At 48.9% G+C, this 22137-nt stretch overlaps 1 protein-coding gene across 2 annotated transcripts in view; it reads left to right on the forward strand.

Annotated features, from left to right (window-relative positions):
* ARK2C (arkadia (RNF111) C-terminal like ring finger ubiquitin ligase 2C) overlaps window positions 1-22137 on the forward strand; it is a 110775-nt gene that overhangs the window by 84121 nt on the left and 4517 nt on the right. The window contains exons 2-7 of one of the 2 annotated variants that reach the window (XM_053205538.1): window positions 6485-6800; window positions 8723-8833; window positions 14019-14148; window positions 16382-16429; window positions 16758-16853; window positions 21671-21777. In XM_053205538.1, the coding sequence (XP_053061513.1) occupies window positions 6485-6800; window positions 8723-8833; window positions 14019-14148; window positions 16382-16429; window positions 16758-16853; window positions 21671-21777 (808 nt within the window). Of the gene's footprint in view, window positions 1-6484; window positions 6801-8722; window positions 8834-14018; window positions 14149-16324; window positions 16430-16757; window positions 16854-21670; window positions 21778-22137 lie in introns of both variants that reach the window. The other variant, XM_027068906.2, reaches the window with a different exon arrangement.

Genomic DNA, 22137 nt, shown 5'->3' on the forward strand with positions numbered 1-22137 from the left:
GTCCATGAGCCTTTCAGAGACTCGGGACCTCTGTCACCGTTGTCTCCACTCACCTCACCCACCATCCTTAGCCCCACAGTCCTCTGCTTCTCCTTACCTTTCCCTCCCCTGTGGGGTTGTATGGTTTCTTCTGTCCCCTGGTCCACCCACTCTCCAGCTGCCAGCCTGTTCGGGCTCCCTGCCCACGAGGCACAAATCAGTCACTAATCCCCGGGCTTGTGTGGAGTACCTGTTGTGTCCCGTGTGTCAGGTGGGCATCAGGAGACCCCCACACCATGTGCCTCCCCTGCCCCAGCTGTGCAGGGCCAGCCCGGGGCCTCCCTCCCCAGCCCTGCCCTACCTTGTGCATGTGCCAGGCCCCCGCTTGAAGGTATGGCTCCCTGCCAGCTCTCGGAGGGGGTGGGGTGGAGGGTTGCTATGAACACTGATTTTCTGAATTCAGAGATGCACATGTTTCTCTTCCATTTCCCAAACTAATTTGTGTCTTATACTTGATGTGTTTCTTTAGTGGGGTGCTTTGTTTCGGGGAGCTCCTTCGTTCTCCTCACTCCCTAAAAATGTTATTTAGCTCATGGCGATCTTGCAATTGATGGCATATCAGCCCCGAGGAAGTATGATAAATGGATAGTGTAATCAGGGACATCTGGAGATTATGTTGTAACCCAAGGGAGTGGCTCTAATGGGAAAAATTGTGGGTTGTCTATTGATGGGGCCATTTGGGGATGTAAGTGCTGTTCAGACGTCATTGATCATTGGCTTGTCATGGGCCCAGATATTCTACCCTGAGAACTTCACTCCTCTGGTCTTAGAGGCCAGACAGAATCGCTATTACGTGCTACTCTCACAGACCCCACATGACATAGGGTTGAGGAGAGCCGGGGGTCCCTGAATGGCTGTCTCCTGGCTTCAATTCCCTCCTGAGCAGGGGTGTTGAGACTAAGATCTCCCCGGGCATGGAGGCGATGGGGAGAGGGACCCAAAGTCCCAGAGCGGGAGTCAAAGGGTTTTTGCAGGTAGACACTGCCTCAAATATGGGACAAACAGACACTTTGGTTCACCTTTCTCTTGCCGCCCCTCCCGGAGGGAAGGCACCTGTCTTCACTTCCCAGTGCATCAGTGTGAGGGTCCAGGCCGCAGGGAGCAAAGCCTCTCTAGGCTAGGACAGTCGCTTGGTCCTCTTTCTAAGAAGAAGGAAACCTGAAGGCTCCCCTGGCAGGGTGGGCACCCTGGCGGCAGGCCGCTGGCCAGCCCTGCCTGACCTGTCCCCGCCCAGCTGCCGAGTTAAAACCCGGGAGCTCACCCAGGCCCTTCTTGCCATTCTCTCTCCCTCTCAATTTGAAACCAGCTTGCCACCAACCAGTCTCAGTGCACCAGTTTCCTGAGCTACTGTTTCTGCCTCAGACCCTCCAACAATCAGCCAGTAGGTCTCCACTGAATGCAGCTCCCAGAGACGTGCGTGGGGATCCAGAAACAGTAAGACACGAAGCTCAGCCAGCTGGGGGTGGCGAGTGTGAAGAAACAGCTCAAGGTAGCCCCTGCCAGGTGCCAAATGAGTGATAGAGACGGGGCGTTCTCCACGAACTCAGGGGAGGCTGGTGGGCAGGGGAGATGTTTTGGGAAGAGCTGAGAGGTGACCTTTAAAGATGGGGAAGGCGGCCGGTGAGGTGTGAGCCAAGGCCCCTCAGTGGGAATATGTGTGGCATGTCTGAATTTTGAGTTGACCAGTGCAGATGGCTGGGGGGTTGCTTAGTGGAGTTAGCAGGGATCAGGAGGATGGGGCTTACTTTCTGGCAAAGGGGTGTGCATCTCACCTGTAAGCAATGGGGAGCTCCCCATTTGAAGGCAGACCAGTTAGGAAACTTGGCTCAAATGTATTGCTCCGTGCATGGAGTTGGCTTTCTTCCTTCACAGCTCACTGTCCAATAGGGGAGGCACTAACCCCAAGGGGCAGCTTGGGAGGGGGCTAGTCGGAACTCAGATGCTTTATAAGTGCAAAATGCACACTTGGTTCTGAAAACTTAGTGCACAATAAAAAAACAACATACTAGGGGCGCTTGGGTGGCTCAGTCGGTTGAGCGTCCGACTTTGGCTCGGGTCATGATCTCGCAGTTGATGGGTTCGAGCCCCGCCTTGGGCTCTGTGCTGACAGCTCGGAGCCTGGAGCCTGCTTCTGATTCTGTGTCTCCCCAACTCATGTGTGTGAGTCTCCCCAACTTCTGTGTCTCTGCCTCTCCCCAACTCATGCTCTGTCTCTCTGTCTCTCAGTCTCTCAATAATAAATAAACATTAAAAAAATTAAAAAAAAAAAGCTATGTACTATATCTCATTTTTTTTTCCTGGAGTACCTGTTGAAATAATAACACTTTGGATATATTGGCTTATGTAGCATATATTATTTATTTTAATTTTTAACATTTATTTATCTATTTGGAGAGGGAGGAGGGGCGGCAAAAGAGAGAGACACAGAATCCCAAGCAGGCTCCACGCTGTCAGCACAGAGCCCGACGCCGGGTTCTATCTCGCCAACCGCAAGATCACTTCCTGAACCGAAATCAAGAGTCGGGAAGCTGAACTGACCAATCCACACAGGCGCCCCCTAGATATATTATTAAAATTAATTTCACCCATGTCTTTTTACTTCTTTTAAGGGTGGCTACCGGAAAATTTTAAGTTACACACGTGGCTCACGTCATAATTCTTTTGGACAGGGCTGGATTAGAGTCTGTATTTTTTACACAATTCCCTTTCCCTGCAGTCATGCTGCCTTTCACTTCTTTCCATGATCTCTCAACAGCCCTCCTTCCTTCTTCTTGCCCCTGTCCCCTGTCACCTTGGCCTTTTTCTTCTCTTTTGATGGTCAGGCGTGAGTGAGGGAGAAGGGGGAATCCAGGACCTACTTGCTCAGGCCACTGCCCCTGGACTCAGCAAAGCCAGAATTCAACAGGCAGAGAAGTCCTACTTATCCAGAATGTTTGTAGAAATAAACCTTCTAGATAATTCTTCCCTGGCTCATTTGAGGACAGTCAGAAACTCTTTTGGTTTTCATTTGGATTTGCAAAGAGTTATTTTTAAAAGATTAAAAACGTCTATCAACGGCATGCCCATCATTTACAGAGTCAAAAGGCACCAGTATGTAAAATACATGTAGCAATGTATCCGCCTCTTCCCCTCTCCTACAGCCCAAAGCCCAACTCATGCCACTCGTCTTTAGCTGTTCACTTCCTGAAACACATAAATTACTAAGTAAATTTCTAAATAAATTCTTATAATGCTATTTGTTGATTTTTCAATTTTGACATTACACATTTTCTATTTAATTAATTAATTTAAAAATGTTTATTTATCTTTGAGAGAGAGAGGGAGAGCGTGAGCAGGGGAAGGGCAGAGAGACAGGGAGAGAGAGAATCCCAAGCAGGCTCTGTGCTGTCAGCACAGAGCTGGTGATGCGGGGCTCTGTCTCACGAACCATGAGATCATGACCTGAACCGAGATCTAACCGACTGAGCCACCCAGGCACCCTTATAGTTTCTTATTAAGAGAGAAATGTCTTTTTCTGTTCTAATATAGCTTATTAATGTTTGCTTTATTATACATATAATTAATATAATATAATATAATATAATATAATATAATATATAATATAAATATTTTTTACTGCTGAACCAAGTAGTACATAATAATTACACTTTCTTGCATAACTTTTTCTTTCCTGGGAGGTAATAACTGCCTCTTTTTGTAGTTTAGCATTATTTTTTGTGGTTGCCTTGCTTTTTATGACATTTGCACAAATTCTTACCAAATTCTGTCAAACTGCAAAATTCTGTCAAATATTATAAAAAAATTTTAAATTATTTATTTATTTTGAGAGAGAGAAAGAGTACATGTGTGAGTGGGGTAGGAGAAGAGAGAGAGAGGGAGAGAGAGAGAATTCCAAGCAGCCTCTGAGCTGTCAGCGCAGAGCCCGTCGTGGGGCTCGAACTCACAAACTGGGAGATCATGACATGAGCCAGCGTCAAGAGCCTAATGTTTAACCGACTGAGTCACCCAGGCACCCCCTTCAAATACTCTTTTTATGTGGCTAAATCTCTTGGTAGTCCTATCGTTTCCATCTCCACCCCCAAGACACCCTCTCAGAGCACCTCCCTTCCTGCTGCTTTCCTGTGCAGTGCTGGAGCCACTGCATGGCTTGGGAAACCCCATCTCTTTCAGGCCGCACCCCCTAGTGTCTGCTCCTCTTTCTTGGTTTGTGTCAGTCCTTCTCTGAGAAACGTGCGGAGAAGGCTGATGTTTTTGAGACCCAGCATGTTCGAAAATGTCTATATTCTATTCTCATGCTTGATCAATCAACAGTTGGGCTGGGCATAGAGCTCTAGATTGAAATCTTTTTCCCCCTCAGTATCCTGAAGGCAATTGCTCTACTGTTTTTATGCTACCAATGTTGCTTTTGAAAAATCCCATGCTATTTTGCTTCCTGACCCTTTGTGTGGCCCCTGTTTGCTTTCTCTCTGGAAAGTGTTAGAATCATCTTGGCTCCTACAATTTGGATATTTTACAGTCAGATGCCTCAGTGTGGGTTCCTCTCCTATCCATTTTGCTGGGCACTCAGAGGTCCTTTTCTATCTAGAAACTCAAACCATCAGTTTGGGAAACTATCTTTTGCAATGTTTTTCATATTCTCCTCCCCCTTGTGTTTTCTCTGTCTTTTCTCTCTCACGAGTCACGTATGTAACCTTCCGACCCATCCGTCTATGTTTACATCTGTTTTCTCCAATTCCTGTCTCTCGGTTTTCTCGTTCTGCTTCCTGGGAAATTTCCCCAGCTTTGTCTTCTGACCCTTCTGTTTTTAATGTCCAAGAGCTCTGGTTTTCTCTTAGCTCCTTTTAAAAGAACTTCTTGTTTCATAGATCCAACATTTTATTTCTCGGAGGATGTCAATTATAGGGTTTTTCCTTTGCATGGCCTCTGTTCCTCTGGGTTCCTTTTGTTTTGTTCTTTTAAAAATTTGATACATTGTCTCTCTTTTCACTCAGTAATCTTCCTCAGAGACTGATTACCCTTGGGCTATCTGTTCATGGTGAAGACTAGGTCACTAAAAGCTATCCAGAAGGAGCGATTGTGTGTGGCTGTATGGACTTTTAAATGTACAGGTTTCATTACAGAGCGGCTAGTTGGGGACCCAGCCATTTAACTGGGCCCTCCCAACCAGAAGTATCTGCAGATGTCTTTCTGGGACCAGTTTCCAGTGCGCTGCTGGGTGACCATGCTTTCAGAGCCAAGTGGCAGAAGGGGGCAGGGGCTTCCAAAGTTTCGTGCATAGACTTTCACTTAAGCCCCCCCGTTTGAGCACGCTGCTGCATTCTGGCCCAGTTTCCCTACAAAATGCCAGGATGAGGGAGGGGGTAGTCAGTGCCTCCGTGGGTAAGGGGAGAAGCCCCAGGCAGAACTGGTCCTCATACAGACTTGTCATCGGTGTCCCTCTCCCCAGCCTTCCAAAGTAGCCACCACCTCCAATTCCTGACCCAGAGGGGTGGCAAAATCTGTCCACTTCCTGTTGCCCGCCCCCTCGGGCGGGCACTCATTTCCGGTTTCTCAGCTCTGCAAATTCCTCCATTTGCTTTCCATCTTCCAAAATCTGTTGACATCTGTTGTCAGCTCGTGTCATTTCTACTGTTCTCTCTGTCCTTAGCTGCTTATCTTCTCTTTACTACTTTGCTCTCATTTCAGTGGGGTTAAGGAAGGAGCAGACATGTGCTGAACCTGCCACGTTCAGCAGGAAGCCCCGGTGAACGTTTCTGAAGTGCCAAGTTCTCTCCCTTGTCTTCATAAAGGGCCTCCAAGCTGAGAGCTGGCTCTTTCCTCATGGAGAATCTATAAGGCTTTCCTGTCTATCAAGGTCAATGTTATTTAGAAAAGTCGTGGAGACTAGATTAAGCGTACCCTGAACCCAGCTCATTCTTGGAAATGGTTGCTTTTAAATACATTGTAACACTGTAACAAGTTATTTAACTTTTATGGAACAAAAAAATGACTTTTCGTGGATTAATCTGTTTCCCGAAACTGCATGGAAAACAATGTCTGGTTGTTTCATCTCTGGAAATTAGGGCTCCCCCCGGGGTTGGGTCCTTAGGCTGGACTCCCTGTGTTCTAGGTGGCATCTATGAACACGGGCAGGAGGGTCAAGTGAGGGTGCACGGCAGGCGTCGAATTCAAGAAGGCCAAACTGCCGCGAGGGGCCTGACACCTCCTCCAACAAGTGTGTTGATTTTTAAAAGGACGCTTGCGAATCGGGTCAGTAAACGAAACGCTCCTCTCTCCTCCAACACACACGGCACAGAGCCTTACAGACAGCCACGTGTGTCTAAGAGCAACGACACTGCTGCGTTCCGGCGAAATCCGGCATTTCACCAGCTGCCAGCGCGGCCCCTCGGTAGGGGAGGGGCGCAGGGCGGGTCCTCACCGCGTCGTCTCTGTCCTTCCTCTCCAGGTGCCCCCTTTCAAAGGTCTCAGCATCCTCACGCTACCTCCTGCCGCCACTTCCACCTGGGCCCCCCGCAGCCGCAGCAGCTGGCCCCCGACTTCCCCCTGGCGCACCCCGTGCAGTCGCAGCCGGGCCTCAGCGCCCACATGGCCCCGGCCCACCAGCACAGCGGCACCCTGCACCAGTCGCTGACTCCGCTGCCCACCCTGCAGTTCCAGGACGTCACAGGTCCCTCCTTCCTACCTCAGGCCCTGCACCAGCAATACCTCCTGCAGCAGCAGCTCCTGGAAGCCCAGCACCGCAGGCTCGTCTCGCACCCGAGGTGGCCGCTGCAGCCGGGAGCGGAGGGGGGGGGAGAAGGGGGGAAGGGGGAGGAGTGGGGGGAGGAGGGGGGGCGGCGGGGGTGGCCGGAGGGGGGGAGGAGGGGGCGGGGGTGGCCGGGGGCGGGGCCTAGAGTGGGACGCCTGGCTTCCCCCCCCCCCCCCCCCCCGCGGACTGGGCAGGCGGTCCTGAGTGGGCTTACCCGCCGTGGGGAGGGGGGGGGACAGCTTTTGCTCGTTAGAGGCGTTGGTGTCAGGCAGGGAACACCACCTGGACCCCACACGGGTTCCCTCAGTAGCTAGTGTGTGTCCTTGTCATACCACCCGGGTGCAGGGACGGGGACTGAGTGACTGGTGGTTTCTGCTCACAGTGGGGGAGATGGGGTCCCTTATGTCTCCTTGAGCTCCATGGTCACCTGATTCTAACACTTCGGTTCTCTAAGGGACACCAAAGGATGTGGCTGCTTCCGCCCTGGAGCCCGAGGTCTGGTTGAGGTGACTAGCTCCGAAACAAATGGAGAGTAAAATTAGATAATACTAATCAGATAGGTCTGAAGGGCTGTGGGACCCTGGGGAAGTCACTTCACCTCTCTCAAGAGAAAGAGCTTACACTGGTGCTTCCCAAGTATTTTGCCTTAGGACCCTTTACACTCTTTAAAAAAAAAAAGAATGTTTATTTTTGAGAGAGACGGAGACAGAGACAGGGCATGAGCAGGGGAGGGTCAGAGAGAGAGGGAGACACAGAATCTGAAGCAGACTCCAGGCTCTGAGCTGTCAGCACAGAGCCCGACGCGGGGCTCAAACTCATGAGCCGTGTGAAATCATGACCCGAGCCCAAGTTGGTCGCTTGACCCACTGAGCCATCCAGGGGTCCCAGGACCCTTCACACGCTTCAAAATTATTAAGGATTACACAAGCTTCTGTTTGTGTGGGTTATGACTATTAATACTTACCATGATGGAAGTTAAAACTAAGAAAATTTAAAAATATTTATTAATTCACTTCAAAATACAATAACAAACTCATGCTAACACTAATAATATCTTTTTTGGGGAACGAGCTATATATAAATGTAGTGAGAAGAGGGGCTTTTTTTTTTTTTTTTTACATATTTGCAAATCTCTTTAATGCCTGGCTTAATAGAAGACAGCTGTGTTCTCATGTCTGCTTCTGCATATTCAATCTGTTGCAGAATCACATTTGGTTTCTAGAAAACCTCACCATTCACTTATGAGAGAATGAGAGTAAAAAAGCAAATAACGTCCCAGTATTATTATGAAAATAGTTTTGACCTCACGAACTCCATGACGAAGCCTGAGGAATCCCCCGGGGGCGCTTGGAACACACTTTGAAGACTGCTGGACCTGATGGTCTCTAAGGCTCTGAGTGGAGTCTCATCCATGACTGTAGGGGTGCAGGTGCAGGGGCAGAGATGAATGTTGTAGCAGGTCGGAGGGACAAGAGGTCACCATGCTTGGAGTGTTCAGGGAGGCCTTCCTGCAGGCGGTGGCTTTGACCGGCACTATGAAAGCTGGGAAGAGTGTAGAGGAGGGTGGAGGAGAGGGGTGCACAGGTGTGCGGAAGTCTGCAGGAGGCGTATCTGTGTGTCTTGGGGACAGCCTACCAAATTCAGAAGGAAGAAGTAGGAGAAGCAGCAGAGGAGGCGAGAGAGTTTGGGTGGGACGGGTGGCCTGCTGCAGGCACACCCGGGGAGAGGCCTCAGAAAAGTGTACAGAGCCGGGGCAGCAGGAATGGTCAGGCTGCTGCCAAGCTGGGGAATGTCCTCGGAGTTTGGGAAGGGAAGCAGAGCCCACTGCTCTGTAGGCTGCAGGCTCAGGCAGACGACAGCTGCTCGGTGGTCCTGGGAGCTGGGCTGGCCGTGGGCAGCCGTGACACCGCGGGCCCTCCTTCCCTTCCTGTGCAGGCGGAGTCAGGAGCGTGTGTCTGTCCACCCCCACCGCCTCCACCCCAGCTTTGACTTCGGCCACCAACTCCAGACGCCTCAGCCCAGGTATTTGGCTGAGGGTACTGACTGGTGAGTCTTTGGGGCCCCTGAGCGAGGGAGGGAGGAGGGTCGGAGGAAGGTCTTGCTGGTCCGTGGAGACCCTGTTTCCTTCACTTTGAATGGGGCAGAAGGCCTAGTCCTCAAGCTCTTGCCTTTGCCTCTGCCCCCAGTCACCCTCAAGGCCAAATGGCCCCCAGTGGGCCTGGTTTCAGCAATTAGCTCATTATGTGGCTGGATATCATCATGCACCTGGCTTGGGGCTCTGTGCTCACGGTCCTGCAAGGGAGGAGGGGACAGAGTTACAAAACATTTCCCAAGGTCAGTGAGGGCTGGAAACCAGTGGTTTTGGGGAGGCGGGCAGAAAGGAGTGTCTCAAGAGCTAGCTAGTCAGGGAAGGCTTCCTGGAGGGGGTGGGCCTTGAGGGATCCACAGAGAAGAGCCAGGGCCAGTCAGCAAGACTAAACACAGGCTCGTAGAGGCAGAGCCAGCAGGGTTGGAGGTAAGGACTGGGGAGAGAAGCTGGGGAGAGAGATTAAGAGCTTTGCCTGATGCCTTTTAGGCACCAGGTCCCTACGAGGCCTTCCACTATCTCTTGAGCTTGAGACAGATGTCTTTGCAGCGTTGCTTGGCTTTGGGTCCTCTGCCCTACCTGACTCTCTGGTTCTAGCTCAAGAGTTGGCTGACCTAATCTAGAGTCAGATCCAAACACCCAAACACACGAAAAAGACGTGTAGTTTACTGAAGCACTTAGGCTTAAAGGGCATCATGCTTGTAATTTATTTTTAAATAGTTCAGAAAAAAAAACAAACCCTGGAGAAGTGTGTGTGTAGATGTGTATATGTATACATGGAGAGAGAGAGAGAGAGAGAGAGAGAGAAATAAGAATGCAGTAAACAGTAAAACATCAACACATGGGGAATCTGGGTGAAGGGTATCCAGGAATTCTTTGTGCTGGTTTTGCAACTTTGAGGTCAAAAATGTTTCTTGAAAGAATGCAAAAGCAAACAAGAAACTTCTATGGAAAGGGATGGACTATTTTTAAAAAAAATTTTTTTTAATGTTAATAAAAAAATTTATTAATAAATTTAATAATTTATTATTGAGAGACAGAGAAACAGAGCATGAGCAGGTGAGGGGCAGAGAGAGGAGGAGGCACAGAATCCAAAGCAGGCTCCAGGCTCCGAGCTGTCAGCACAGAGCCTGATGCGGGGCTCGAATTCACAAACCTCGAGATCACGACCTGAGCCGGAGTTGGACACTTAACTGACTGAGCCCCCCGGGGGCCCCCAGGGATGGACTATTTAAAAAAAAAAAAAGACATCCACTGTGTCATTCTTCAGTTATTGGGCAAACTGGACATCCAGGAATGAATGATGCAAAAACTGGAAAGTTCTGGTTGGTTACATGTGCAGGGCGCTTCCAGGGGCAGGAAATTGTTGTTCTGGCACATTCCGATGTCTCTCAGCCCTCTGCTGGTTCTTGGGGACACTGTTAAATTGAACACTTCCTTAAAAGACAGGCTGCATGGCGGCCAACTTCAGCCCAGGCTTTTTCTAATTAGCAGATTCAAATCAGGAAGATTTAATTGCAGTTTGGATTGAATTCTGTCCCTCAGCACTCAAGCCCATCCGATTGAATTCAATTCAGCACACACTGAGTGATTTGAACAAACATGTCGGGGCCAGTGCAGCAGGTTGGGACCGGGTAGGTGACACGGGTGAGTGGAGAGTGGTGGCCTGGAGAGGTGTCAGGTGCAGTGTGGGTGTGAGCCCTGCCAGGCTGCTTGCTGTAGCCAGACCTTCTGTCCTCCTGCAGCTCAATCACGCTGCCCTCCTGACCTCTGTCTGCCTAAGAAACATAAAGACTGAGGCCCTGAGAGGCCTTAGCGGGGGAGGAGGGGAGGCCCCTGCCCCGAGGCACACCTGGGTCCACCCCGGGCTTTCTCTGCCTGGCCTGTCACCCTTACTTTAGGATATATGAACCCTACCTAGGCAGCTTCTCTTAGCTGGGCACCTTGGCCGCAGAGTGTGTGGGAGCAGCAGGCCTTGGGGGATCAATCCCAAATATGCCCCCTTTTGGGTCCATGCCTGATAACGCGACCCTGAACTTGAGCTCCAATGTCTCTGTCCTCATGGTGCTCCTTCTCTGACTCAGTCCTGGTTTCAGAGTTCCAACTCTGATGCCCTGTTCTGACTACCTACCCCCAGCCCTAGCCCTGCCCAGGAGGAGCCCCCCAGGGGCACCTGGGACCTGTGAGGCAGGGCAGCGAACAAGAGCCTCCTACTGTCCTTCCCCTGCAGGCAGCTGTGCCTCTGCCAAGCCTCCAGATGGACCCTGTGAGACGGTCCAGCACAGATGCTCCCCCAGGGAAGAACATAAGGGTCTGTGTAGCAACCGGACCATGGCATGCTTCAAGGCCATTGATAGTGGAAAATAAAGTTTAGCTATATGTATATATTAGTTATATTAGCGATATATATATTAGCTATATTAGGTATACATATATATATGTGTGTGTGTGTGTATATATATATATATATATATATATATATATATATAAATTTTTTTGAGAGACAGAGAGAGAGAACATGTGTGAGAAGGGGAGAAGGAGAGAGGGAGAGCAAGAATCCCAAACAGGCTCCACACCCAGTGAGCCCAACATGGGGCTCAGTCTCACGACCCTGGGATCATGACCTGAGCCAAAATCAAGAGTCGGACGCTCAACCAACTGAACCACCCAGGCACTCCAAGTTTAGCTTGATGTTTAGACAGAGCTGACATAAACTGTGCATTGAGACAATGCCCACAGGAAATCTCCAGAACACCGTTCTGGGTTAACCCTGTGGCTCTAGGGCTGTAAGGTATTTCTGTGACCCTGTTCAACCCTCAGCCAGGTTCTCACAGTCTGGGGCAACAGCAGAAAGGTGGGAGACACTGCTTTTCGAGGGGCTGATGTGTCCTAGGGTAAGTCCCAATCCAGGCTTCTTTTGCACCCAATGAGTGTCCCCTTTTCAGGGATCATGGGTTTAGGAAGGAATTTTCTGGTGAGATGATAAGAGGGGTATCACAGAGACCACCCAGGGCCAACCTGGGCAGGTTATCCCACTCATTGAGGGTCAAGGTGCCGTTGCTCCCCCAGTTAGCATTCTTGCAATTGGGTCGACTCTGTTCTAAGTTCCTTTGGACATTGCTCTTAGTAGAATTCCCTGAATATCTCTTTGCTGCTTTGAATTTGGTGCCCCCCCCCCCCCCCCGAGGCTGCTAAGTAAATACTGACAGCCAGAGCTTCGGCCACATGAGGGTGCGCCATGGAACACCTTCCCCAAGGCAGGTCAATGGAATGGGCCCGGGCAAGGCTTAGAACCCAGGTGGCCCAAACTGCCTCGCCTAGGACCGTGGGTCAGGCACAGCCACTCTTCAGGCCTCAGAAGGACCTGGGGAGCCCGGGGGCTGGATTAGTGGGTTTCTAAGTTTGCTTCCAACTGGATCCAAGAATTTAGCTCATTTCCCAAATGATAGACTCATGAAAAGTTATCCCAGGAATTTGGGCTAATATATTCAGGAAATACAGCACTACATGTACATCGTAATATATATGTATATCACGGCTAGAAGCAGAAATCCCTTTAATGCCTAATGCCCCTCATATTGGTTGTCTGTTTGTTTGTTTGTTTGCTTGTTTGTTTTTGTTTCTTTTGACGTATTTGTTGAAGAATTTGGCTGCTTCTGTGGAGTTTCTCCTTTTCTGGATTCAGCTAGTTGCACTTGTACTCTGGTGTATCCCTTAAGACCTCCCTCAGTTTCTCTATGTTCCCTGTGCTCTGGTGCTTAGATCAAGGTTTGAGCAGATTCCGGTTCAGCTCTTACAATTTCTTGGCAAAAATCCTTCACAGGGGGTGTGTTCTTCCAGCAGAGAGCTGGTTGCCTTTCTTTCTGTGATGGTAACATCAAATGATCTTTGCCAGGAGCCTCTATTCCTTTAGGGGCTGCAAAAAGGTGACAGTTCAATCCTTGCTTCCTCATTTATTACCTGGGAAGCTTTTATGATGAGAAATTTCCCTTCTTCAGCCATTTGGTTACCCTCAAGTACAGCTAATAGAGGAAAGGCAGGGTAAACGTTGTGTTCTTTCCCTTTCTTTACTAGTTTTCAAGATGAAGTCTGGGTTCCCTGACATGCTTCAAAGGGCCCTGTTTTCCTTAGCGTCACATAACCTATGCAATGGGTTTCCATCCATCGTAATTATGCTCACTGACTTGCCAGGTGTCCAAACTGGCCAGGGGGAACCTCTTCAGGATGGTTCCTGAATCCTTTTCACCTCCGACCTGGGGTAACTTCCTTACTCGCAGTTATGACAAGACGTTTCAAAACATTTTGTGCGTTTTCTGCCCCAGACCTCAAATTAGCCGTTTCCCAAGGACCTGGTTCCTTTTCAGTCACATTGACTGGTTAAATTTTTTTTTAATTTTTTTAAAAAGTGTGTTCACTTATTATTTCTGAGAGAGAGAGAGAGAGAGAGAGAGAGAGAGAGAGAGAGCGCACAAGCTGGGGAGGGTCAGAGAGAGAGAGGGAGACACGGAATCCCAAGCAGGCTCCAAGCTCTGAGTTGTCAGCACAGAGCCCGATGCGGGGCTTGAACTCACAAGCCGTGAGATCATGACTTGAGCCGAAGTCAGACGCTTAACTGACTGAGCCACCCAGGCACCCCACTGACTGGTTAATTTTTAAGGGGAATGAGTTTTCCTGTACTTGCAGGCGTGGGGGGCAGGGGTCCAGGATAGATTTTCCAACCTCACCACTCTAGAGGTCTGTCCCTCTTCTGTGGTTTTCTCCAAACACGGCCTCTGCTCCCACCTCTGTCTCTGCCTCCCTTGTCTTCCGTGTGCTGCATATCCCTCCCTGAGCAGCTCTATTTGGATTCTTCTTTCAGCATTTCTGCCAGGGCCGGGCTTTATCTTGGGAGGGAGCCTTGGTGCACTAATTTGAAGAAGCTTTGTGAGGCATAGACCATCCCTGCCCCTTCAGGCCTGGCAGACCCCTTGCCTCCTCTGAGTCTCCGTTTTTAAAGAGAGGCGACGGGGCTGGTGATACCAAGCCCCTTGCAGCCTTGGTGGTTTGTGACTCTGACTCTTGTCCCTGGGCTTGAGGTCTGAGGACCGTCCTCCAGACCCCCTTCAGACGGCTGAGTCACACCGCCCTGTGGCCTCGTCCCTGCAGGGATCTCAGCGTGGACGCCGGCTTGAGCCCTGCCCAGTTCCAGGTGCGGCCCATCCCTCAGCACTATCAGCATTACCTAGCGACTCCTCGAATGCACCACTTTCCCAGAAACTCCTCCTCCACGCAGATGGTGAGTGGAAGGGCCCTGCTGGGAACGGACCCCCCCTTGCTGCCGGCGGGTGCCGACGGCTGGGTGCCGAGGGTGGGCCAAGGCCAGAGGCTCCCGTGGGTCCTGCTGTCACGCTGCCCTCCCCTCCCCACTCCTGTTCCCACCTGCCTGGCCAAAGTCGGTACGGCGGCAGGACTGAGTGGGGCGCTCGAGGAGCCAAGGGGGTGCGTGGCAGGCTGTGGTCTGTGGGGAAGAGGCGGAGGACAGAACAGTCCTGGCGGTCCCTGGCCTCACTTAATTAATTTCTTGGAGTCAGTGCCTCCCTGGGCTTTGATTTTGCTTATCTGTGGGATGGGAGGAAGAAGCCGGCCTCGTCCTTCTCACAGGGCTGTTGTGAGGGACAGAGGAGACCCCACAGGTGGCCCTTGGGCCCTGCCTGCTGATTCACTTCTGCTTTCTGCAGGGGGCTGGTCTTTGTCACCACAGGCATCAGGGTGGCAGAAGGGGGCAGGTTGGGTTTGGGGGCCTTCTGGTCGGTCCCTGGCGTTGCTAGCTAAGTGGAGCCAAGTTGGATATTCCATCAAAGTGGCAAAAGACAGATGGCAAAATCTTATCTCCACCCAGCTGCTTCACAGTTCCGCCCTTCCAGCCCTTGCCTGTGTCATTAGCCACTCAGTTCCTCAGTCTCCGTATTTGTCAAATGAGAGGCCTGGAGCCCTCGTCAGCTCTGAGGCGCGATGGTTCGTGTCATGAAGCACCATCTCCTGGGGAAAAAAGCTGACGTTTATCGAGCACTTACTGCATGGCAGGCCCTGTTCTAAGCACTTTGCGTGAATTATCCATAACCTTACCCAAAAGGGCATTGCCCCTATTTCACAGATTGGCAAACTGAGGTATAGGGGGTTTAGCTAACAGGGTTCATGCAGCGAGGAGCTGTGATGGAGATCTGGCCCCTCTGACACAAAGCTGATTCCAGAGCGAGGTGAGGGAGGCAGAGCCCTGCCAGCACAGGGTCAGATCTTGTCTTTATGTAAGCTTTTGATATTTTGTTCACTGTGGATTTCCGCATTGATTTCAATTTAAAAGATACTGCGTGAAGATATTATTTACCTTGATTACTGAGTCTTTTGTGTTTAAATTTTGTGCTCTCACCTGCATTTCCCAGTAAGGACCCTGGCCCCAGCTCTTCCCTGTCTAAGGCAGTGCAGAGTGGAGAGGAAGGAAGTGGCCATGGCCACCCAACTGCCTGGGTTTGAAATTGTGGTTCTGCCACTTGGTTGCATAACTTGGGCACCTACTTTATCTATTTGTGTCTCATTTGCACCATCAGGAAAATGGGGATTTTCCTATTTGTCCTATCAGGAAAATGTGTAATTGCACCCACATTCTAGAGCAGATGAGATCATTAACTTAATCATGTGAAGTGCTTAGACAGTGCCTGCCACGAAATACATGCCCAATCAGCTCGGTTATTTTTCTAATTATATTAGTATATGGTATATATATTTACGAATTTATATATATATTTTAGATGTTTATCCATCTATTTTTGAGAGAGAGAACATGCGTGTGTGTGAGCGGGGGAGGGGCAGGGAGAGAGGGATAGAGAGAATCCCAAGCAGGCTCCTTGCTGTCCGTGCAGAGCCTGATGCACGGCTCGAACCCACAAACTGCGAGATTATGACCTGAGCCAAAATCAGGAATCAGATGCTTAACCAACTGAGCTACCCAGGTGCCCCTAATTTAATTTTTTTGTGATGTTTATTTATTTCTTGAGAGAGAGAGAAAGAGAGAGACAGAGTGTGAGCAGGGGAGGGGCAGAGAGAGGGAGACACAGAATCCGAAGCAGGCTCCAACCTCTGAGCTGCCAGCACAGAACCCGACACGGGGGTCAAACTCACACGCTGCAACATCATGACCTGAGCTGAAGTCAGACGCTTAGCCGACTGAGCCACCCAGGCGCCCCCAGGTGCCCCTAATTTATATTTACTTCATTGATTTTGTTATTTTTTTTCTGGGGCTGGTCTAGTACAGGCTTTGTTCTTGATGAGGAGAGGAGGACAGAGGAGCAGGAAAGATAGAACTTTTGCCTGAAGAATCTTGAGGGTGTGCAGATTGGTGGTTATGAGGGTGGTGAGGAGTTGGATGCCGGGCTCATGCAGCTGGGAATCCCATCTGAGCGTTTCCTCCCCAACAGGTGGTCCATGAAATCCGAAACTACCCTTACCCTCAGCTTCACTTCCTTGCTCTCCAGGGACTGAACCCCAGCAGACACACCTCTGCAGTGCGGGAGAGCTACGAGGTATGCCTGCCTCTCTGTCTGGCTCCAGCTGGGTTGGTGGAGACACCATTATTGTTCATTGTCCCCTCCCTCTTTCCCCTGCTGGTGGGTAGGGCATGGGAGGTTGCAGGGAGCTTCAAGGTTGAGAGTAAGAGAGAGAAAAAGAGAGAGTGAGTAGAGATGTGGGGTCTTTCAGTACCAGGCAAGTTCTTCCTGATGGCTATGTGAATGGTTCCTGTTAACATCTTTCAGTGCCCTTCCTCCTTATCCTGTGTGTGTGTGTGTGTGTGTGTGTGTGTATAAGCTTGTACATGCAGAGTGCACATAATCCACATTTTTCTCTTTGCAGGAGCTGCTGCAGCTTGAGGACAGGTTGGGAAATGTGACTCGGGGAGCCGTACAGAACACCATCGAGAGGTTCACCTTCCCCCACAAATACAAGAAGGTGTGTCTGCAAGCAGGTCAGCCTGCATAGTTGAGGTGCTGTGGTTAGATGCTCTGAAGCTGTGATGCTTTCCCAGGGTCTTCTCCCTTGTCTCTGTCAGGTGTGACCAGGAGAGGAGATGGGGGTGCCTCTCATCATAAAAGAGGAGGGCTGGGTGTGTGGTACACATGGACTTGTGAGTAGGTGTATTAGGTAGGGGTACAGGTATGTGAATGTTTGTATCTGAATGAGGTGAGCCAAGGGAGCACCTGCAGTGAAGGCTGAGATTTGCCTTAGAAGAGAATTCCAAGTCCAATCCCTTGTGTGGACAAATAGGCAAGTAAGCCTTCAGAGCAGGGGTTTCCAATCCTCACTGACCAGCAGGATCAGTTGGGGAGCTTTTAAAGCCACACGTTTACAGGCTCTACCCTAAGCCTGTAGAGGTAGATTCTCCAGGGTTATTGCTCAGGAATGTGGAGTAGGATTAGAACCCAGGGATTTGATTTTTAAAACATTTTAACATTCAAATAAATAAAAAATTTTTGGAAGCAACCAAGATGTCCTGCAATAAGTGAATGAATAAACAAACAAACTGTGGTACATCCATACAATGGAATATTATTCCATGATTTTTAAAAATGAGCTATTAAACCATGGAAAGACATGTGGGCACCTTAAATGCGTATTACTAAGTGAAAGAAGCCAGCCCAAAAAGGTGGCATACTATATGATTCCAACTATATAGCATTCTGGAAAAGGTGAAACTAAACAGTTAAAAGATCCCTGTTGCCAACGGCTTTGGGGAGGGAAAATAAATGAGCACGTGGGTGACTGGGTATTTTTAGTGAAAGTATCATACATACTGTAATGGTGGACACATGACATTGTGCATTTGTCAAAACCCATAGAATTCTACAACACAAAGAATGAACCCTAACGTAAACGAATGTTCTTCAGTTAATAACTGTGTATCACTATTGGTCCTTCAGTTGTAACAGAGATACCACATTAATGCAAAATGTTAATAATAGGGAAAATGTGTGTGTGTGGTGTTGAGAGGGGGAGGGATTTGGGAATGCACTGTGTTTTCTGCTCAGTTTTAATGTAAACTAAAACCGCCCTACAAAATAAATTCTATGGAAACAAGTATTAAATAGTTTTAAAATTTAAGAATTAAAAGCTTGGCAAGTGCTGAGAAACTTGGAGTGGGAAAATGCTCATGGTGGTCAGGCCAGAGCCCATCCTCACTTCCTCATGAGGTGCTAGGGTGCAGTGGTTGTGATCACCCGGCGTTGAAGTCGGACAGGGCCAGCTTTTAATTTCAGTGTTACCACTGTCTTTGGGCTGCTATAACAAAATACTACCAGCTGGAGGGCTTAAACGGCAGCCATTTATTTTTTGCAGTTCTGGAGGCTGGGAAGTCCAAGATCAAGGTGCTGGCAGATTTAGTTCTTGGTGATGGCTCTCTTCCTGCCTTGCAGACGGCCGCCTTCTGCTGTAACCTTACATGGCAGAGAGAGGAAGCTCTGGTGTCTTTTCCTCTTTTTATAGGGGCACTAATACCATCCCAGGGGCTCTGTCTTCATGGCCTCATCTAAACCTAATTAGTTCCCAGAGGCCCCATCTCCTGGTACCATCACATTGGAGCGTAGGGCGTCAATATGTGAATTTGGGGATGGGAGGCACAGACATTCAGTTCATAACCACTGCTGATAGCTAGGTACTCTGGACAACTTACTTGGCTTTTCTGGCCCCTTCTCTGACCTTTATAATATAAAACGGGAATGATGTGTTAGTAGCGACCATAAAGGATGCTCCAGGGATTCAATGGGACAATGCATACATAGAATAGCTTAGTACAGTGCCTGGTATCTGGTGAGTGACCGGGAATGGTGAACCACTCTCACCTTGATACAAGGCTCACTTGTTCTAGGCTTGCCCAGGTGTCCATGCAGTCAGTGTCAAAGACTATGAATCTTGGTCTCTGCAGACCAAGATAGAGGCATTGGATTCACCCGTAAGTGATTTCAGTCAACATTTATTAACCTCGATGTGTCCTATATGGGTAGTGTGTTCGTAGAGGAAATGACAGTGTTTCAGTAACTAAAGGTGTCATCTCCAAGTGGAAAACGATCATTCTCTGCAGGGAGAGCTTTAGGCTACTGGAGGAGAACATGGAAGGAATGAGTGATGTGTTCAGGAGCCCGGAGCAGCTTCCGCATCACCGATTAGGGTGTCCTCACTCCTGCCAGGGCCACACCCTCACCTGCCCTCGTGGCAACAGGCCGTGAGGAGACAGGAACAGAACACACACTGAGAATGAGAAGGGAATGTGGACCAAGCCAATGATATAAAGAATTGAGGTAAAAATGATGAGACTAAAGGGACAATTAGGGGAATAGAATATTATAAAAAAGACACCAGAAGAATTAAAAATATGAAATGATAAACTTTAGGACCCACCCAAGTAAATTGTGAAAAAAACTTTGAAAATGTGAACTGAGAGGGGTGCCTGGGTGGCTCAGTTGGTTAAGCATCCAACTCTATCTTGGCTCAGGTCACGATCTCATGGTTTGTGGGTTCGAGCCCCACATCAGGCTCTGTGCTGATGGCTGTCTCTCTCAAAAGAAATCAATAAACACATTTAAAAAAATTTTAACTGAGAGTCAAGTAATACAAAACAAAATGAAAAATATTTTACAATGGTGATATAAGAATAGAATATATAAAATAAATCTATTCATGTAGAAAAATGTAAAAAATAAGAATTAGGCAAAGATATGAAAGCAATAGGGGGGTGCCTGGGTGGCTCATTGTTTAAGGGTCTGACTCCTGATTTAGGCTCAGGACATGATCTCATGGTTGCTGAGTTTGAGCCCTGCTCAGGCTGTCCACTGACAGCGCAGAGCCTGCTTGAGATTCTCTCTCTCTCTCTCTCTCTCTCTCTCTCTCTCTTTCTGCCCCCCCCCCACTTGCACACTCACTCTCAAAAATAAAATAAACACTTTTTAAAAAAGATATGGAAGCAACATACAGAATTAAAACCAATAACACTGACGTGAAAAGGTATTGTGCATGAGGACAAAGAGGGACAGACAGAAGGAGTAAAATAAATATGAAATAAATAAATGCTGAGAAAAGTTACTGTTAAAATAAAAGTTACATGGATGAGAAGAGAAGAAAAAACCCAGAAGACCTAAAAGATTACAAACACAAAAGAGAAAATAGGAAAAGATTCGAAAAGAGACAATCATTAAATATAGATTAGACATGGTAAAACAAGGTAAGACAATTAGGTTTAAATCATTAGCTATAAAAAGGAAATCATGAATAATGGTCGGGAGAAACAATAGAAAATAGGCGAATAGTGACTCTTATTAGTGTCATTTATGGAATATCCCTTTTCTCAAAGGACCAGCTAAAAGAAGGCCACTCCCCACCAGAAACACAGCTGGGCTGTTAGGCAGGCCGACTGTCATGACTCCGTTCAGACTCAAAAGCCATGGTGGTTATATGTGACTAAGGGCGTAATTTTGATTTTCTGGATTCTAGATAAGGGCACACTTATGCAGTGGCCATCGCATGGTTTGCAGTTAGCATGTGCAGGGCACAGGGAGGCTGAGGGCAGAAGCTTAGAGTTTCTTCAGTGTTCCAGGGAGGCTATGGTACTCTGGACGCCATATCACACTAGGGATCTCCAGGGCTTTGGACCAGGGACCAGAGTGGGGAAACCTGGCCCCCAAGCCTGGCATGAAGCTTACAGTCATTCTGTGCATGTTTCTTATCTTGTGACTCTTCAGATTTTTCTCTTGGCAAGAATGGCCTTTACCCCTGCTTCTCTTTGGAAAGGGGCCAGAAGGGCTAGTTTTCTTCCCATGGATATTATCAGACTGTTTCACTGCACAGCATGGAGATGAGGACAAGAAACATGGCTGGTTTCATTCACTGATTAGATTCCTTGCTCTCCAGAATATGTTTTTAAGCACCAGTGATGTGCCTTCTACTTGGCCAAGTGTGGAACAGTACCTAAAGAAGGGTGGACCATGGTCCACAGCATCTAAGAGCTTGGAACTTCCTATAAACTAGTTAACTATTTTCAAGTAATTAGCATAGAATTTAAAACAGGACAACTAAAGTCAGTAAGTATAAACAGAATGTTTGATGTCCAGACTTGTGTTTGGAGCTGTTGCCTATGCTAAAGGAACTTTCTGGATAGGAAGAGATCCAACAATATAAAATTATAGGAGTTAATGCCAGGTTGAGGAGTTTTGCCTTCATCTAGTAATAGATGAATAAATGAGTAGACGTTAGTTGAGTGGAAGAGAGGAAGGAAGGGAGGGAGGAAGGGAGGGAGGGAGGAAGGAAGGAAGGGAGGGAAACAGGATGGATGGATCGATGATGGGTGGATAGATGGATGGATGGAGGTTTAAATGGGTGGATGGATGGGTGGAGCTTGCTGGACCTGAATGTGAGGGAAAAGCCTGGAGGCAGGGATCTATGTTGGAAAGGATGTAAGGAGGATGGAGAGTATGAGGGGAATAGAGCAAACCGTTCATGCACAAACCATTGTTTTGCAAAGGATCAATTCATTAGGCACCCACTTCCTGTCAAACCCTATGTGCCCTCGGCCAGCATACCACCCCTGTATTCTGAGGCAAGGAGGAAGAGTTGGAGAGGAGGCCAGGAGAAGGGTCTAGCGACAGCACACCAGCCTGGGGTTTCCTTAAGAACTTAGAGAGACACTGACTTACATGTAAGGGAGGGGAGGCTGTGGATGAAAGACAGTAGGCACCAGGTGCGTCTGCTCCAGGTAACTAATGCCCCTCCTCTTCTCACAGCGAAGACCCCAGGATGGCAAGGGCAAGAAGGAAGAGGGGGAGGAGTCAGACACAGATGAGAAATGCACAATTTGCCTGTCTATGCTGGAAGATGGAGAAGATGTGAGGTAGGAGGCCAGACTCTTCTGTTCCCCCTCCCTTCCTGCACAGGCATTTGCGATCAGTCACCTGCTGTATGTCAGGGGCGTGGTGCTTGCTCACTTGTGCATGTGTGTGCTGGGCGTGCCACAGTGTGCCGCGTGGTTGCTCCCGGCAGGTGGGTGTGGAACACCGGAGATGTGCGATGTCTATGGTGTGGACTGGTGGACACAGAGTGTGAGAGAGCAGGGTGATATTTGGCCTGGATGGGTCTAAGACAAAGTCATGGCTTTGTTTTTGGCTGGTCTGAAAGGGCTTCGTGGAGGAGGGCCTTGTCATGACTTCCCATCCCAGCCACAGCCTCGCTCTGGAACAGGGCTCCCCACACC

The sequence above is a fragment of the Acinonyx jubatus genome, chromosome D3 (assembly GCF_027475565.1).
Source record: "Acinonyx jubatus isolate Ajub_Pintada_27869175 chromosome D3, VMU_Ajub_asm_v1.0, whole genome shotgun sequence".
NCBI classification, from domain to species: domain Eukaryota; kingdom Metazoa; phylum Chordata; class Mammalia; order Carnivora; family Felidae; genus Acinonyx; species Acinonyx jubatus.